Here is a 19,592-nt window from a genome sequence, read left to right as displayed (position 1 = left end):
CACATCGCGTGCGCGCGCACGCACGCACGCGAGCACGCACGCACGCGAGCACGCACGCACGCGAGCACGCACGCACGCGAGCACGCACACACACACACACACACACACACACACACACACACACACACACACACACACACACACACACACACGCACGCACGCACATGTGTGTGTGTGTGTGCGTGCGAAGTCATAGTGCTTGGATATTCTGGGCATTGCCCTGCCAAAATATGTATCCCATGGTCACAAAACAGATTTGGCGAGTGTGTGCTCAGCACCTGCATGCTACTAATCCTCTCAGAGTGACCATGGTCGTCTGCAAAGTCAAGCACTAATTTGTCGCAAGGCACTGAGACACGTGTTGCGATAGATGAAAATGTCGTGGCAAATGCGGAGTTGCAGCACACCTCTTGGACACCATAATTGCTGCATCGTCTAGGGAAGCTTGCGAAATGCACTCCAGCCTCTCCCTCGGCGCTGCAAGCAACCGAATCTGTGCACGAAAGGATTACTGCTGCTGGGGAACACGAGATGCCCATGCGGCGTGTTGCGAAAATGATGACCTGCATCCTAAGAGCGGGTAAAGAAAAAAAACTCAGCAGCAAGCAGACGTTAACTGCGTAACGTCACCGTACCGCACCTGTTCACTTGCGCATAGTGGCGACGGTTGTCCGGCGTTTGTCACGAAACGATACATGAAGCACGCGCATACAAGGCACAGCCTCTGGCAGTGAAGTACCATAACCGACGCCCGTGAAATTCAAGGTTGTTCATGTATAGAGATATCTCAGAGGTATGGCGGAAAGACATGACAACAGAGTTTATTCCTCGGCCAATTGGTTGTACAGCGTACTGACGAGGGTATTGTAGAGAGAAACGACAAAAAGTGAGAAGGGCACGAACAGAGCGCCGTGTTCATGCCCTTCTCACTTATATAAACGATGAAAACCGCTTAGCCATCCTACTTGTGAATCTGGCTGAGTCGCCTGCGGCTGGTGGTGAGGCAACAGAACATATAAGTCTTGTAAATGCCCTGTGCTTAGTGCTGAGAGGGAAACGCTGTTGGGTGCCCTATGCGCCACATGCAACATGCCCGTATATTTCTCGCCGGTGTCTACGCGCCGGCTGCTAAAAGCTGTTTGTATACTCACCTAGTAATACCGCATGATATTATGTGCAATAGTAATTAATAATGACGTAATTAAGTATAACGCGAAATGTATGATACGTATACTTAGCACACATCGGAGTAAATTATATTAATATGAAGCATAACTAATCTTAATACTGCTTACACAGCCATCGTAAATCTAAGTACCTCTTATTGGGCACCTCATTGTCACGAAATAGTTTTATTATCATACACAACTCAAGAAGGTTCTGCAGTGTATAGAGCAAACCGCCAGACGTCCGCAAATAAACACTGTTGGGCAAAATACTTCCAATAAATCTGTCTTTATTCAACCAATATTTATCGAGGAACGTTATTTATACATCAACTGGATTCCTTGGCAGTTTGTGAGAAAAAGCTTCAAAAAGTGCCATCTCTTTGTACACGAGGAACCAAACGGGGTGCCTGTTAACAGATCAAGACATCGAGTACACGACACGGGCGAGTCTTTTTTTTTTGTTTCTTTTGTTTTGTTTCCACTGGGGACGGAGCAAGGACCACAAACCACTTTGTTGAAGAAGCACATCACACTCGATAGTGCCAAGTTTTTTTTTTCTTTTTTTAACCCCAAACGCCAATCCCACCGCACGCATCCCGCGCGATCCCCCAGCCTCAAGTTCGTTTCTCTTGTTCGCCTCTCCACTCAGGCTTCGACGGCCTCCTCTCTGCCGCGCACAGTCTACCTCCATTGCCGGCGCCGTTGCCTAGCGGGATTCGAGCCCCGCGCCTTGCGGCGTGGCAGTGGCGACTGCCTGCCTCTCCCGTCGGTCAGGGCCACCCGACTAGACGGTCGTCTCTTCCAAGCCCACGGTGCTGCCAGTACAACACGACGTTGAGCAAAGACGTGCGGCCCCGGGCAGGGCCTCCGTGTCCTAGCAGACACTCCTCGGGTATAGGACGGTCCCATCAGAGCAGCCGACGCTGGTTGGCGAGGTGGACGCTTGGAAGGCTGAAACAAGGAGCGGGCAAACGGGCGCGCATGCGCACTACCAGTCAGGCAACCGGGAAAGAAGAAAAATAAGGCAGCACCGTCCACGAAACACCAAGTTGTGATGCTGGACATGGACTTTTTTGTTATAATAGCAGGAAAAGCGCACACACATACCACGGCAAGATGGAAGCTGCGTACAGTGGTCTCATTATACGCGGCAACGCAAAAAAAAATTAGCAACAAACAAATAACTCAAAATCGTGTGTTCAGACAGAATGCAGGACACCGATGTATCAGAGCAACAAAGATGACAGCCACAACAAAATGTGCCCCAACTGTACTCTTACATAAACGCTGGCTTGTCGCTTTTATTTTTGTTTTGCCCGCGCAAACGACACGGCGATGAAAAAGGCTTCCGGCCAAGTTGCATACAACATGCGCTCATAGGCGATGCGGGCCTCCGTCATCGAAATACGCGCATGAGCACCCAGTGGTCGAACTTTGCCACGCACAGAGGCGGTGCGAAAATCAAATCTGCTCGGGACCTCAACGCTCTTTCTCAATGGAAAAGTACAGTGCAGTCTTTGTCAGTGTGCAGTGTTTGTTAAAAGTTTAAAGCCCACCACGATGGCCGGAGAGGGAGCGCCGCCTAGCGGCGGCACGGTTATCGGTGGCACTTGCCGGTACCAAGCATGCGCTGGGCTAGGAGGCATGTCATGTCCCTTTCATTCTCACGAAACCCTGCCGTCAGCAACAGCGCGAGAGCGACGATGATCGCTCGCTGTGGCAGGCGTTGCGATGGGTCCCGAACAGTTGTCAAAGACTATTTGCGCGTCCGAGTGCAGCAGCGCACGTGTACGCTTTGCTCAGTGGCTCTATAGAAATTTAGTTATTTCACTACCGCTGTGTCGTGTGAAATTTTGCTGTCAGTGGTACTATATTACTTGCATCCCTTCAGTTACAACCGATGGAATCCTCGCGTCATGAGGACTTGGTTTTCCGATTTCAGGTTAAAATACCCGTAGAAGATGTTTAGATGGTGACAGATAGCAATTATTGTTGAAAACTTTGGTACTGCTGCGTGTTTCTTTTTATTTGAAGGGACTGATCAGCGATTCGTCGGAGCGTGACCTGTCCTCGTTTTATCAAAATTTGTTGCCGCTGTATCTGTGCCTTGAAAATACCAGCAACGACTATATACGGAACGAGAAACACCCTAAACTTATCATTTCAGTCTGATAGTACAGTGCGCACTGTCGTATGTCTGAAAGAACTGCGCGAATATATTGTTGCGTTTTCGCGCACGATAGCCGCTTTAGACAAAATACCTCGAACACACTGTCAGTGAGAAAATTTCTGAATATTTCGGGAAGTGATAAGTGGTTAGGTTCCGCTGACTTTCCTTCTCGTTCGCTTGTACTGCTTATCTCGTTTCTCTACCGCGTTTCTACTCCGCTTTGATACATCGTTGTTGCTACCTTTTATGTATCCATGAAAATCCTGTCAGCATCTGACAGGCGTGTTCGGTATAGTATGGATTTAAGAAAAAGCTGACTACATCGAGCGAGAAATCGCTCTTCAGACCATATCTTCATGAGACACTTACAGGTCATTGCAGTGACGAAAGCCTCCTCCGGAAATATGCTTGGTTCATTTCTGTGCTCAACACCCTGGGATAGCTGTATCCAACTGCAAGGTACAGGATTTGATATTAGTAACGCAAGAAACCCCGGCTACGTGTATTTTTTTCATATCTTGATTGACGCAACTTGGAGCCCCTTTGTCTTTTTAGTAGTACACATGACTTCGCAATATCTGTTTTGAAGGAAGTGACGAGCAAGAATTACGCGTGTCTTCAGCTATGTTTGTGCCTTTTTTTTTTTCGCTTACCAAATGAGTGAAATGGAGCAGTCGAAAACGTATTGCTTCCGGCCCCTTTACTTGGGATCGCAATTAGCCGTACCTATTTTGGGGGATTAAACGCCTTTCTTTTATTAAATAAGTACGGCGTGTGTGCTCAAACTTTAGGCAGCTGAAATTTGCATTTTTTTGCGCACTGAGAGAGAATATAAAGTTCGGCAAAATTTTTTATGCAGAAGATAAAAAAAAAGAAAACAAGCTTCAGTGCTTGCTTGAAAACTTGCGTAAGCGCTATTAACCTGAGTGAATATTTTTTAAAACATGTTTTGTAACGTTGGCCGTGCAAGTGCAAGCATAAATAAAGAAACGTGAGAAATATCAATGTCTAATCCTTTTAGTGCACGTCCTGCCCGGAAGGTGTTAACTTTTCCTCGTGTAGGACACAGCGTACACGCATATTTTAGAAAGCTGCTAGGTCTGATTTTTCGATCCCTATAAATTACCTGTGCAGAAAATTCGCATTAGCGACCAAGCTTAAACATTTGCCTCGATAATACAATCACATCGGCTTATGTGAGATCATGGCTTCCATTCGGATTAATTCAGGGATACAAGCCACCTTCTCCATAGCAAGACTACGTGTAAAGGGCTGAACGGAAATGTCAGGTGCTTTCAACTAAGTTGAGTACAGCGGCACTCGACACATGACGGAACTATGTTTCAATCACACTAAATTTTTTTTAGTAAATGAAACGGACGCAGAAATAAACTCGCTCTAAAAGCGACCTGTGTGCAAAAGTGTAAAAGCCAATCTTTTACCAGACAGCATAAGAATGGCTGGTAACGACATTTTAGAGCCGCTGTGGTTGAACCTATCTTCGACGCGGTGAAAGCATGCGAAACACTTACTGTTTTTCCTGCTGCACTTGCTTGTCCTCTGGAATCAAACGTAAATGAATCTCAGAGGGCGACACATGCTGCTGGCGCGAGATGAAACGCGAGCGTAACCACTCACTCGGCCTGTATAATTCGGAATATGGCAGGGAAAGAACCCGTAGCTGGTAGCGTACCCAGTCACGTAGCGAGGTATAATCACTGCTTTCCAATGAGTCGAATGTATAAAGTCTGCAGTTATTTTCCTACCACCGCCAGTGCTGCAATATGTTGCAGACAGTACGTACAGAGTCACGGAGAGCAGTCATCGTGCTTCCGGCAACCCTCGCAGTTGAACTTTCATCCAGACATTATGATATGATAGAGCCACGTATAAACCAGCTTCTCAAAGGAGGAAAGCGTAGCCTATCTCCTCCCTTACCCCGCCCTTGGAAACAGCTACGTGCATATCGCTTTCTGGACTAAAAAAACTACGCAATGTCAGTGCTTCCAATTCAGCTTCCGACATATACTGAGCCGCTTGCTCTTTTTTGGCATTGCAATATCTACTTCAGTCGGCCAGGTCGAAGCGAAAGTCCTGTTATGTCAGTCATAATTTCTTTGCTCCGTAGCGTCATCCGAGCATATAAAAATAGGCACGCTGTTCGCACATCAAGCATGCTCGCTCAGCGCACCCGATTCACAGCAGTTTTTAACTGCCCCAAGCAGCAGGATGCGTTGTTGGGCAAGTTGGTTCATATTGCTTTAGAAACATGGGATGCGCACATGAGACAATCGCAAGAAAGAAGACGGGACGGGCGCAGGAATCTTTGGCGCCTACTATCAGTGATCTATCAATTTTGCTTGCACGTTCGCACAAAGCTGCACTTTCTCATGCGTTTGCTATCAAGCACAACTTCATGTCTGCTGTTCGGTGGGAGTTATCCCAATCATTGGGGACGAAATGGTGCAAAGCTCAGTCAGTATCCGAGTATATAATACCAAAGTGGCACGAAAATGAGTGGCGACCCTTGGAAAGCAATAGCACGAAGTCACGAGGGGGAGGCAGTTGAGGAAGAAGAGGAAAGGCAGGGAGGTTAACCGGAAGAATAATCGGTTTGCTACCCTACACGCGGGAAAGGGGTGAGAGGATAAAAAAAAATGAAAGAGAAAAGTGAGTAGCAGAAAACTGAAGTCACGAAACATGGCATTAATGAAGCGGGCGTCACCTACCGCGGTCTTCGGGAGTCTTCGCTTTGTACTTGATGGCGATGATCACGACAAATGGGATCGCCACCAGCAGACAAATGGCCACGACAAGAAACGACACCAAGATGTTGGATGACACCAGCCAGGGCGGTCCTGCAACGTACACGCGCGCACCTACATTTTGTGGTCGGGAACAGGCTCTACGCTGGACAGTTGAAAATGTTCATCTCAAGGCGACAGCCATTGTGAAGACAGGGGCTTGTTATCTGTCGGTTGAAATATTTTTCGAGTCAGTCTTTTTATTTTCCCTCAAGGGGCAGAGCACGGTCGAGAGTTCAGGAAAATGGCGTTTCAACCGACATGAAAACAAACGCGAAGGTTAGTATAAATAAACCCGCATCTGACTTGCATTCAAACCGGCATGCTAGTGAAATACCTTCTATTATTACTATAAAAACAAAAATGTTTAAAAATTTTTTCCGCATAACACTCATGCTGAGAATAAAAACAGCGCAGTAGACAGGACTTATCTCTCTCTTGGACTTATGCTGAGTAGTCTGAAATTTTGTAACAAGGTGAAAAAATGAGAGGGCAGACAGCGAAATCCACCAATTGTTTACAGCTGCCTTTAATAACACGTACGACTGCCAAAAAGCCGCAAAACATCGTGCACGTTCTGGGTTAGTACCTACGGTTGTCCTTACTCTATCAATAAACTCCTACTGCTCCACTGCAGGGCGACAACACGAGCGACGTGCGAAGAAGCTCGTCCAAGGAGGCCTTCCCACTTAACGATTAGTGCACTAGGGTAAAAGGGAGGCCGAAAAGAGTCATACAACTTTTGCGATACTGACGAACTTATCTGTACTGTTTCTGTACCTGCTTCTGCACTCTACGCGCGCCACTGGCTACTTACCCTGAAGTATTTCTACCGCCGAAGCGCCAGAGCCTTACGCTAAGTTGGACCTGTCTTGCCACGATCATACACTCATTTCATTGTTTCTGATGTGCTCACAAATGTGTTTAAGGACCTTAACTGTTTTAAATGCAGTTTGACAAGACCACCTGTTGGGCTAGTTGGTTCCTGTACCCCCATGGCTACAGCGTAGGTGACGGGATACAGTAAGGGAGGCACGACACAGTGCCATATGATATACCGGCTGGCTAGCCAATAAAGATTACAGTTGCGAGTCGTCGCAACTGTAATCTTTATGGCTAGCCAGCCGGTATATCATATGGCACCGCACTGGCGGCCAGTAGAGGAAAAACCGTGCACACATATCAACCGCAAAAAAAAAAAAAAACAGTAATGAGAACAGACAACTGGTACGTGTCAATGTTCCCATTCAATGTAATTTTTATCTTTCTGCGACAACGCTGCAGAGGGTGTGGCGATACATTCGCCTGGAGCCTTGCTATCATGTGTGCTTCTATTTCTCATGTCAACCAGTCACGGTTTCTGCCTATCACGATGCATCCTTCATACTTTGGTTCGCTGGCGTTTGAGTCATCTTCGCAGTCCCTACAGTGTATTATTACTTTACCTGAAATGAGGACACGTGTGACGCTGTAACCATGCTCCTTTATAATCTCTAACTGAGACTTCGACCTATTGTTCCGATTTATTTATTTACGCATGAGAGTTTCAAATAAAGCATGACTCCTTCCTGACAAGGAAGAAAATGATCACCGTGCCTTTTCAAGTAGCCGCGTCGTCCTCTCTTTGTAAAATTAACGATTTTACCGAAGCTAGACAGTCTCTTAGGCGCCGACAAAGCAACATCGACACACACACGCTTCCCAGTGCTCCTCAGCACGACCGCAAAGTTTCTTTTCTTACCTTGCTTGAGATGCGTTCGCTGTGTGTTTGTGATCGCAACGTTTTCCGCAATTTCTCGACCACAGAAGCCGGAACTTCTAAAGTATAATTGGCCTGCGTCAGACGACCTACATGGTTACAGATGCTTAGTTCCATCCTGTGCTCGCACGACTTCTTAACTACATTGTTAAAAACAGAATCAACAATGACTATTCTAAAGAACTCAGAATGTGCTGATGAATATGGCAGGATGGGTTTTTGACCTTTCGGCTCAAAAGGGCAGACATAGAATAAAGAATAAAGAATAAAGAACACATAGAATAAAGTAAAGTGCTAAGTGAGATCTAAGAATCTAATCTAAGAATCTAAAGTACTAATAACTAGTGCCTCGCATGTTGAAACCAATGGTTTGGGGTACTCTGAAAGCATTAAAAAGCCTGAAAGAACCGCTACACCCATGGGAGGTTGTCACACTAAAACCACAAAGTAAATGTTGTTATTTTAATCTTCTGTCGCGCGAGGCAACCGTTTCGCGTTATTCGTGTATGTCGTCATGCTGTAGTCTTGCTCGTTTTTTAAAAATCATTTCTCGCTTTCCTTTCCTTAGTGGCTGTGACGAGGCAGCGACTAAACAAAGACAAAGTAGACGCAAGGTGTTCTGGTGCCTATTCATACTGAGCGACATTCTAAGCAGAAGGCGCACGGGTCATTTTCAAGTGGCGGGAGGACTGCCCTTACGTAGTACAGCGCATCAGAAGTTGGCCGTAGTTGGAAGCATGCATGACCAAGTATTTGGAAAGAATTCTTACGAAGCACTGCGCAGAGTGCGAGCTTCGGCTGATCACCTCCGCGTGTGCCCGTGACGCCCGAGGTCGACGTGCGGTCCGCAGCTGGCGGTCCACAGTTTTCGCGCGGTTAGTGGTGCATGTCGCGAAGGTAGCACATCGGTCACCTAGCGATCAACGGGAACTTCCCGACAACGTTATCCCACGACGGCCTCCTCACCTGGCTCGGAGAAGCCCTGCGCTGCGTTGGCCAGCGTGTGAGTGCTGAGCAGGACAGCCTCGGAGCGCACGCGGCCGTTGAAGGAGTACACAAGCAGCGTGTACTTGGTTCCCGGAGGCACGTCGTCCACCCAGAAGGACGGCGTCGGCGAGCTCAGGTTGGCCACCAGGCGGCGCCGCTGCAGCTCGCGCACTTCCAGCAGGAAGCTGTGGCCCGGCTCAGCGCCGCCCTCGCAGTCCACGCGCAGCGCGCCCATCGTCTGGTTGCTCACGTTGCAGTTGTGAGGAGGCATCGGCGGACCTGTGGACGTCGATCGCCCATGACGCCGGGCAATCTGGCACGCGTTCCGCTCATACTTATTCTCAGCGCGATATGAATGTTTTCCTTGCGACAATTTTCCCTCTCACAGGAAACGAAGTGCACTGAATCGAAGTTATCCACTCTGGCAGTATACGAAATAAGGCTATAGGCACTATCTGCTACAGCGCAAAACAGTAGATAGTGACATAACCCAAGGTCTTTAGACACGCCGCGACGCGCTACTTGTCCGGTAGCTCGCATTTAAGAGGCGTGCGAAGCAATTGGCTCGAGTCCTGTGTGGAATTTTGGACTAGTTGCTGTTACATACCAATGGGAAAACAGCGCGGTAGGAGAAAGACAAAAGAAATGACCACACGAATAAGACACACGCCTGTCTCTCCGTGCTGTATCCCCCGTGCTGTTTTCCTGTCCAGTGCAAGATTTATGGCCGTTGACCTTGCGGAAATCAGGATGCGTAGCTTGTTCACGCACAAGTGTAACATAGATCTACTCGCGAACCTTTGGGCTTTTACTTTGAACTCAGTCGATGCACAAACGACTGCAGAGGCAATCTTTAGTGGAGTTCATGGCAATCATAAGCGGAGCAGGTGCGTCGAGAATCTTGTTGTACTGTGTGTTCGATTCTGGACATCACCACATTGCTTGTTGGTTGTTTTTGGAGGAACTATCCATGAGGAAAGATGTTTCGGCTGCACTTATTGTAATTTTCGTCATCTCTGCTGGTTTTATTGGCATATTGTGTGTTCTGTTCCAGTGTACTTCTTTCCGTACGAATTGCTTCCATGATTCAGGCTCCCGTTGATGCAATGTGCTACAAAGTAGGTAGGCTTTGTTTTGCTAAACTAGCTGATTCCAAATTCTCGCCGGAGAAACCACACCTGACGAGAAGTAACAATGCAAGACAGCCTATTGTTTCCTGCAAGCCGAGAAATAACTTAGCAGGAGTAAAACGAATCTAACTAACATGACAAAATAATGTGCAATATGGCTCCCACTGTGGCTGATCGAGCCAGAAAAAGTTGACAAAAATCCACCGTTTCTTTCTGTCTGAATGAACTTTTTTTTTGCGCCTAGCGGAGCTGCACACTCAAGGCCCTTGCGGTTAAGGCCAGTGTACTCTGGCGAACACGCACGACCTTCTTGAGCTCACCACTGCCCATTAATATCGCAGTGTAAATAGGCAAGGTACTGCATCCAAGTATCGCATGCCAAGAGAATAAGCACACTTACCGATTGGAACTACATGGATGATGCACGGGCGCATCATGAGGCCGATGGCGTTCCGAGCGGAGCAGCTGAGTGTGCCAAAGTCAGACTCGTTCCTGGGCGTATAACGCAGGTAGCTGGTGACGAGTCCCCGGGAGTCAGTCGTGGATGAGAGCGCCCACTGAAGATCTCGCCGATGGCCCGAGGAGCCGTTGAGCGACCAGTGGAAGCTGACGTTCCACGGGTCGGCCAGCACCGAGCAGTGGATGCGGATCTCCTCATGACGCGCTGCCGTGTACTTGGTTCGAAGGTTCGGGTCGCACACCGGCAGATCTGTGGTCAACGAGCCGAATAAGAATCCAGGTACACAACCGGAGCGAGATGTCGAAGGTGCATCTTAATATTCCTATACTAACGCTTGGCGCCATTTGGTCATTTGGCGCGGTGAATCAGGGTACTGACGTTATTAATGCAATAAAGCGAATCACGGAGCAGCTTCGCTTCAATGCCGTGTGGAAAGGTTCTGAGTCAATTTACTAATCTATTTTCCGTTCCTCACCAATCCGAAAAGAATAACGTGTTGATGTATAGATATAAGCCTGACTGCACTTCTTTACACGCTCGTGTTCAAAATTACATGCACATAATTTGGACAGCTAATTCAAATGTGAACACCAGATTACTTGAAATCGTAGGATGTTTACAAATACAGGTGAATAGAATGCTCAAGAAATGTGCGGCCTCTTGCAGCTATGCCACCGACGAGCTCAGGAGGGCTAGTTCTTGTTCGAGGTTCTCGGCGCTGCAATTACTTCAGTGAATCACAACACTCACAGTGCTAGAAGCCTGTCGAGCGACCTGTCCGTTGGTGCCGAAAAACATAGCCCAAAAGTATTCAAGCATTTTCGGCCTGCGACTGTAGGTCGCAACAGCGTACTGAATCACCAGACAAGCATTTTCTTGCAAAAGTTATGCCCGCGCAACGGTGGCAACAGCCGGTCGTGCTGTTAGTACGACGCCTCAGTAGATCACGTGTTGTCGCTCACGCTAGCAGTGCGCGTGGTTGTACAGTTAAGAAAGTGCCGCCACTCACGCTGCACCCTGAGGAAGACCCTGTTGGACTCGGCGGCGCCCTCTGCGTTGGCCGCCACGCACGAGTAGTGGCCCGAGTTGGCGCTCTGGACGCCGCGCAGCGCCAGCGACTGGTTGCTCACGATGAAGTTGGCGAGGCGCGAGGCGAGCTCGTGGCCCTCGAAGCGCCACGAGACCTCGATGAGGCGCGGGTTGGCGTCCACCTCACACTCGAAGTAGACGTCGGTGCCTTGCACGATGCTGGACCGATTGACGCGGTTGCCCCACGCCAGGCTGACGCGAGGCTTGTCTGCGAGGAGCATACTGTGAGTGTCACAAGCATACCTTCTCTTAAACTTCGAGGACAGCGCTGTCCTAGATATTAAGTCGAATGCCACCTAAGTAGATCAAACCGCAAATAAACAGGAGTGCATAGTGCTCCAGCAAAAAAAAAACTCATGCCACGCCTGTATTAAAAGAACCTAACAACACTCTTGGAAAAAAGGACCTTGACAAGGGCTGTTAGAATAGGCGGCGTGTTCACTAAAGCGGCTGCCCGCCTTTCAAGGTTATGGCACGACATGCGAACGATCGCAGCCATAACGAAGGCACGTGTGCGTCTAAGGGAACATTATTGCTGTCGTAAATCTCATGTGCGCAGAGCTTTACTGCACTGTTAGTTTCTTCAGCGGACTGCTACATATGCTTACTCACCGTAAGAAATGAGTATTCCAGTTTTTTGTCTGCTGAATGTTCGCGCCCAAACTTGCGCGTCACCAACAAGTGAAACAAACTTGTATACCAGCACGAGAAAAGGTTGCGGCTGGTGGAAAGAAAGAGCTGAGCTTTTCAGCGATATCTAGTGCTTGAACACACTCTACTTTTGTTACGACAAGGGAGCCGACATCTTGCTTGCAGAGAACTTAAGGTTTCGCCTTTTTCCGGCGTCATTGCTTTGACATGGCTCTAGAATGAGGCCAAAATCATCGCCTATAGCCAAAGATTTGTCCCCGATGAAGGAATGCGTCCGAGCGAGATGAGTCGACTTATTCATGTAAACTGTTCGCGTCCCATAGGGCAAGCGCGCTTCGGCTGGGCACAACAAAAAGCGGGACTCACAGTGCACCTGCAGCAGCCAGACGTCGGCGACTTCTTCGTGGCCGGGCATTCTGGGGTTGGTGGCGACGCACCTCAGCTGCCGGCCGTTGTCCCTGGCCCTGGGCACGAACCCTAGCAGCGATGTGGTGACGTTGCCTCCGGCCGAGAGGCGCGTCTGGGCGAGCGACGCGTTGAGGCGCACGCCGTCCAGCCACCACGAGACGATCGCCGGCGGCAGCGATCCCTCGGCCTCGCACTCCACCTCGGCGCGGAACTCGGCCGACAGGAAGTCCTGCTTGCCCCGGATCACCGCGCGCACGGGCTTCACTGCCGGGGGGGGGGGGGGGGGGGGAGCGGCACCGGGCGGGGCGGGGGAGAGAAAGAGGAGAGAAGGCTAGTTACAACGCTGCCTCGGTTTCGCAGTTTACTGTGATAAAAATAAAAAGCTACTCGCGCAAAATTGGTAAAAGAACTTAAAAGACATGTCATGCTTACGAGAGTACAATCTAAGAGGAACGCAAAGGGAGCAGCCACCAATATGTGATTCTCGACGATGACGACACTCGAAGCACTGCTGACATGCTGTGGTAAATGTGAAACCTGGCTATAACAAAACTGTTTATGACGAAATAATGGTTTAAAGAAGGGGTAGCTATTCCCCTTGGAAGCTCTCATTGAAGTCCGTGTATCTGACACCTCTTTTTAAGGAAGCAAAATTTTATTACGACTTGCTATAACGAACTCGAAGGGAACTGAACTAGCCTTTTTACGCGGAGTACATACATCGATTCGAAATGGTGCGCAGCAGTTCTGTAGCCGTGCTAGTCAGAAAACTTAAACTCCCGCGCATGACCTCCCCTGTCAAACTGAAAAAAAAAAAAAATGCGCAAGACTTTTCACGGCTCAGCCGAGGCCCATATGGAGTGTTTCTCCCGATGATTCGTCTGCTTTGACGCGACAAAATTTTCACATTAGAGCACCCATCATCGCCGGAGCTCGAGTATGCGTCCAGATGGACGTTGTCATGCAGCGCGATGCGCACGGCCCGCTGCAAGCACGCTGCGGTTCTCAGGTGCCGTGGGTGGTTTAGTTTCAGTTTTCACGGCGCGACCGCGCGGTTTGCGCGGTTGGCAATGTGTTTGGTCTTCCTGACGGCATCGACGCACCTCCTGTTTCGTAAGCATATCGTAAATTACATCGGCGGAAGACGAAAGCGCAAGGCAATTTCCGTTGGCCACATTGCGGCCATGATCGCAGCAATTGCGTCGGGTACGAAGAAGTGTCAGGCAGCGAAGGACTTCGAAGTGACTATGCGAGCACACTGTCAACAATACTCGGCAACAAGGAAGCAGTCACTAACGCCGTCACCCGCGGTGTGAAAGGAATAAGAAGAAACTGAGGGCATTATGCTTTGAAACCAAAGAGGGAGCCTGTCTCAAGCAATTCTTCGTTATCATACGGTTTGATGTACTTCTCCACAGAAGGCGTCTATTATGCTGTGAAGTATTGCCTCATGCAAGCTCATGCGGGGATGCAAACCAAAACAAGCACTCGCGAGAAAATCGCCGCCGCGCGCCCTTTCACTGCCCGGCCACACTTCGAATCAGCTTCAGCGCCGAGAAAACCAAGATAGTCACTACTGCCATTATTCTTTCACAACTCGTTTTTTAGGCGCCGTGGGAAAACGAGCGCACACGTTGGTTGCGCTGACACGTTCGGGTGGTGTGTGTGTGTATATATATACATATATATATGCATGACGGTGTAGTGAGCGCTCAGTGCGCGTGTTCAAGGACCCGTCGACAGAAATTGGAGGTAGAATAAACCCCACTTGTCCTCGGTTTGCACGCTGGCAGGAAGCTCGTTGACTTGAGATAAGTGCTGCCAAGGTCACCAACAGCTGTAACGAAGCAACGGGTATAACGAAGAAATCGGGGGCCCCCTTCGGCTTCGTTATAAAGAGGCCCAACTGCACCAAAGAACCAACAATAGAGGGAACCTTTGATGTGAAGAAGGGTGAAGTGGTTGGCCGCAGCAACATCGCTTTTGCCTGCAACTCAGCACAAGGAATGAGGAAGGAGGGGATGAGTTGAATGGGAAGAGACTACTGGGAACGATGATGAAAGCGCAATACCCGCGTGATGTCCAAGAAAAAAAAAAATGTACTACGAGTGCAGGTCAAACCTTAGCCGAAGGAACACGGTTTGCTGTCTTCGTCGCACTCGAAGTCGGAACCAGCCGAAAATGCAACATTAAGTTCAGGCTGTTCGGGTGGTGTGCATATATATACGCCAGCTGGGCTTCTTTCAGTGCAACTGAACTGCGATTTGCGCATAATGCAGCAGTAAGCTTATACAGGGTGATTTTTTCTAACCTTTACTGAGTTTTGTTTTTGAAAACTGTGAGAAATACGTCGATGTGGTCTGCCGAGCTGGATTGTACAGCAAGGCGGACATTATGTACCTCATATAGATAAATAATTAGACGGGTAATAAGCTTCAATTAACTAATAAACTTTTTTATTTGGGATTTTAAGGGACAAAGTTATATTGCGAAACTGATGGCGTAAGCATCAAAGGTGAGCCCTGTTTTTAAACTTTCTTGATCGGAAATGTGGTCCGGAATATCTAAAGTGAAAAATGCGCATCTGAAAGCTCGTTCAGTTTGCTATCCCGCATTGCATAATAATAAAATGGCGTCTCTCGCTCTTCTATAGCATGAAATGCAGTCGTAGTTGGTGTATTGATGAACTCGATGTCAGCGACGATGCCATTTTATAGTTCGGTAATGCGGGAAAGCCAACTCAACAAGCTTTCAAACGCGTATTTTTGACGTTCTATATTTTGAAGCCCACTGCCAATTACGAAATTTTAAAAACCGGGCTCACCTTTGATATCGACGGACATCAATTTCGCAACATAACATTTCACTCCAAAATAGAAATTAAAAAGTTTCTTAGTTAATTTAGGATAATTAATCGCGTAATTGTTGATTCATATGGGGTACATAATGTCCTCCTTGCTGAACAATTCAGCTTAACAGACCACACTGGCGTATCTCTAGCAACTTTTAAAACTAAAATCTACAAGGTTAAAAAAGGTCACCTTGTATAGTCGGCTCTGGACATAGCAATACCGGCGAGCTTAGCTTTTGCGTTGGCCTGTGCACTTCCAGATATAGGGTTCGCAAGATCGGCCAGGCGGTGCTTCGGAAGTGCTGTGCTGTGCGTGGAGCTGGTGCTCGCACGAAAAAAAAAAAAAGTTTCATTCGCGATTTCATTTTTGCTTCGATGGAACATTAGTTGTGCGGGTTCAGCCCTGTCTTACTGTATTTTGCAGAGCAAAAACAATGGTTAGCATCATTAATGAGAGCAATAATGAATCGCAATGCACAAGAAGATTCAGTCAGTGCTAAAGCAAACACGCCGCGCTTATTGCCAAGCTCATTCGGCGCCCACTTCAAACGCAATTGACCAAGGTGCCTCGCAGGCGCTATCTGCCGCGAGTGGTACAAGACTAATAGCATGGTAAAGTAATATACGAGCGTAATGAAGCTTAAAACCAGCGCACAACACTAAAAACGAACGTAGCCTCGCCAAAAGCACTGCTGCACAATAATATAGCGTATTGCTGATTTACATGTCTTTATTATTTACCTGTACTTAGCAAGCGGCCTCCCGTGCATAGGCGCTCATAAATCAGGTCACGCCGCATCACTGATCACGCCGTACTTGCCAGGTAAAGCAAAGAATCTGTAGCGGCGCTATCATGATCTCGCATTAGCAGCAACCGAAACGAAAACTGCCGTCAAGTGTCGTTCAGTGCTATTTCGAACTGAAAAGTACCGCGAAAAACACGAAACATAAAAATATAGAGAAGCAACACTCAGACAGCGCTGAAAGCGTGTCGCTTCTTCCCCCGTGTTCGGTGCTTTTTCACTGCTAATTCTAAATGAAAGAAAATAATGGCGCCCAACTCTACACCCCGTTAACCTCTGCGATGCTATCGTATTCATTTAAACCTATCTGCTAAAGACGTACATCGCCTTTGCTCGGGGGAGAAATATTAGAGCTGATACGTGCCGGCATCGAGCGAGTGCGTCGCGGGCAATGTCAGCATTCGTTTTAGTCTCGGAGGAATGCCTGCGATTACTAATGCTGCTACGCGAAGCTTCGGCGAAACAAACACTAGACTAAGCGCACTACTTCCATCTGCGCTATACGCCTCTGCTTGTCGTATACCAGTCGCCTCGGAAGCGGTGAAATTTCGTTGCGGTTCCTAGCTTTTCGTGATCTGCGAAGACCGCTGTGACACTCCACAACACTGCAGTAACGACTCCAGCTTCCTGCTAAGCGGCAGAAATTGATGTCATTGCGAAACGTGGAAGAATATTACCGGCGACGCTAGTTTCCCTTGGTATACCGCAGCGGTGGGCTAGTCGTTTGAGCATCCGCCTCGCATGCGGGAGATGCGGGGTTCGATTCATAGTGCCGCCGGGTAGCCACCGGTGTTACAATGGGTACAAGCTTTCCTTTGGTCTGGTGCTCGGCTTATTTAGGGTGAAATGCTTGAGAAATGGGCCTTTGACCCCACCTTGAGTAAAAGAAAAAGCCTTGTCCCCTGGCGCTCTTTGGCCAAGACCATCATCATAATCGTTCAAGATCATCGTTTTCCTTGGCTAAACCTGCCTCTGCATGCTGCCTACATTTTCCCCTCTCGCCACCAGGGGAGCGACGCGGCGCTGCTACCGCAGCGGCAAACTTCAGCTTGCGTTCCCTATTCCGCATGAGTTCTAAATTGACTCAAGCATTGTGATCTATTCACTCCCAGGAGCAAAGAGAAGTAAAATTAGGCCGAGTAGTTTACTGCGCACTACGCGTCTGAGACAAAAGCTTATTAGGCCTAGCGGGAGCATAGAGTGGCACATTATTTGCTGTGCACTGGTCCTGGGTATGTTCGCTGATGCAGCGGTATAATCTATTGTATGCCACACTGCGGTAGTGGCAAATATCTGGAGCATGATCTTGAAACGCCGGCTGATGCCACTTCTAGGGACTATCAGAACTGCCACTGAAGACATCGCATTCACTGACCTGCTCACAAATCACGACCAGTGCCGCCATGCGTGCATAGACTTAGCGTATAATAAAAAGAGTTGCGAGAGGTCGGCGAGGGCCACGTGCAATGGCTGGGCGTAACTGGATTGCCGCACGGTGAGTGGTGCCTTCCATTGTCCACCAATGTCATGAGATAGTACGCCGCAACATGCTTGTTATGTTCCATACAGTTGCAATAATCACTGAAAAAAGCTGCATCCGCAGCGTGGTGAAGAAATATTTACTTACTCACTACGTTGATGACGAGGGCATAAGCATTTGCTTACGTCAAACCATGCAGCAAAAGATTCCGGGCATAGTTTTGACTCTTGAGCAGTGCCGAAAACAAATTACTCACGAAATCAGAAGGCCTCTAAAGCTGCTAGAACACCAGAATTAAATTAGAACGGCGCTCTGACCGCACGGTGACCGCCTTACCTATGCGTTCAGTGCGGTGAGCTTGCGTGCCAAAGCAGCGGCGCGATAGCTCCTGCTCGATGGCACTCCATCGACCTCTCCTCAGCCATCCGAACACGTGGTCATTGCCTGTCCGCGTTCCTGAGGCTCAGCAGACCACCCATGCGCGAACATACCACGTCAGTGCTGTGAAAGGCCCTCACGGTTAGATCCCCGTCATGTGGATCTCGTGCCACCGCGTGCCCCTACACCTTGAAGCGAATTCTTCGCTCGTACATTTTGTGAATGGTTGTGCTGGCTCGGCCAGTTTTCACGATCAGTCACTTTGGCATTCTTTGTCGTGTCTGTCAGGCTTTCTGTTTCCCGAAGCTGTTGACACGTGCCACTGTAATGCCGCAACCGCCACGTCACTGGCGCACGAGCTTGTCCCTGCGTGTTCATCGCTCGGCACCAGAAAACCATTTAATTTTCAGTATACCACACCTCACTTCTGATATATATCTCCATTCGAAATCAGCTGCTACGTCGAATAGTCAGTGCGCGATATCAAAGGTGGTGTCAAGATTGACTGACTAATGAGCAGTATCTAGGCACAGTATTAACGAGGTATGTTTGGTTTCGTTTGGTTTATTGGTGTTTAACGTGAAGGTTGCTATGAGGCTATGAGGGACGCCGTAGTGAAGGGCTCCGGAAATTTCGACCACCTGGGTTATTTAACGTGCACTGACATCGCACAGTACACGGGCCTCTAGAATTTCGCCTCCATCGAAATGCGACCCCCGCGGCCAGGATCGAGCCCGCGCTTTTCGGGTCAGCAGCCGAGCGCCGTAACCACTGAGCCACCGCGGCGGGGTATAACGATGTATGTATGCCTAGGGAAACGTGACACTTCCTCCTAGCCTTTGAATTATCCAATTTCTGGCCTATGGTTATTCTAATAAACTGGCTAGGCTCTGGTTTAGCAGCGATTACGTCTAGTGTTGGCTCGACAGTTGCTAAAGATGGCACGTGCTACCGGCTAACGTTCTGTTAGTTTCGGTAGTTTTCGTTATCTTTAATGCGATGCTGCCGCAAAAACTGCGTGCTCTAGAACAGATACCCTCCCGACCTAAACGCTCTTACGATAAAATACCGCAGCTCGTTACAATGTCTTCGACGGAGAGTACAATTCTCGGACTGTGGCCAGAGTGACTGGTTGCCCTCAAGGCATATAAAGCACTGCTTCGATTCCCGAGGGCGTCGTGCTTGTGCAACAAAAGGAGACTTTCAAGCAGTCATATCATCCCTGCGTTTTCTTTTTTGCTTTACATGCCGTCTTTTCTTTCCCCCAGTGCAGGGTAGCCAACCGGAACACGCTTCAGGTTAACAATTTCTATATCTATATAAAAAAGGAAGGGCGGGCGGCGTAGATTTGTCATTTTTGAGCCTTTAATATCGATTGTGCAGGCCCGCAGGATATACGTTGAAAGAAACCCCGTGAAATACCACGTTTTTTTTTTTTTTTACAAGACGCATG

The 19,592-nt window shown here is 48.5% G+C and overlaps 1 protein-coding gene across 1 annotated transcript in view; it reads right to left on the bottom strand.

Annotated features, from left to right (window-relative positions):
* Window positions 1-1,436: 1,436 nt before the first annotated feature.
* Window positions 1,437-19,592, bottom strand: part of LOC149351543 (nephrin-like) — a 294,256-nt gene continuing 276,100 nt past the window's right edge. Inside the window, exons 5-12 of the mRNA XM_089580900.1 lie at window positions 12,586-12,891; window positions 11,489-11,776; window positions 10,420-10,728; window positions 8,869-9,168; window positions 6,069-6,197; window positions 4,872-4,899; window positions 3,709-3,791; window positions 1,437-2,120 (exon numbers count right to left, since the gene is read on the bottom strand). Of these exons, the coding sequence (XP_089437026.1) occupies window positions 2,044-2,120; window positions 3,709-3,791; window positions 4,872-4,899; window positions 6,069-6,197; window positions 8,869-9,168; window positions 10,420-10,728; window positions 11,489-11,776; window positions 12,586-12,891 (1,520 nt within the window). The 3' untranslated portion in view covers window positions 1,437-2,043. The remainder of the gene's footprint in view (window positions 2,121-3,708; window positions 3,792-4,871; window positions 4,900-6,068; window positions 6,198-8,868; window positions 9,169-10,419; window positions 10,729-11,488; window positions 11,777-12,585; window positions 12,892-19,592) is intronic.

Source organism: Amblyomma mixtum, chromosome 3, assembly GCF_055824585.1.
Source record: "Amblyomma mixtum isolate Tamu chromosome 3, ASM5582458v1, whole genome shotgun sequence".
Lineage (NCBI taxonomy): Eukaryota > Metazoa > Arthropoda > Arachnida > Ixodida > Ixodidae > Amblyomma > Amblyomma mixtum.
The sequence above is the reverse complement of the archived record's forward strand: the minus strand, read 5'-3'. Positions and strand labels throughout refer to the sequence as shown.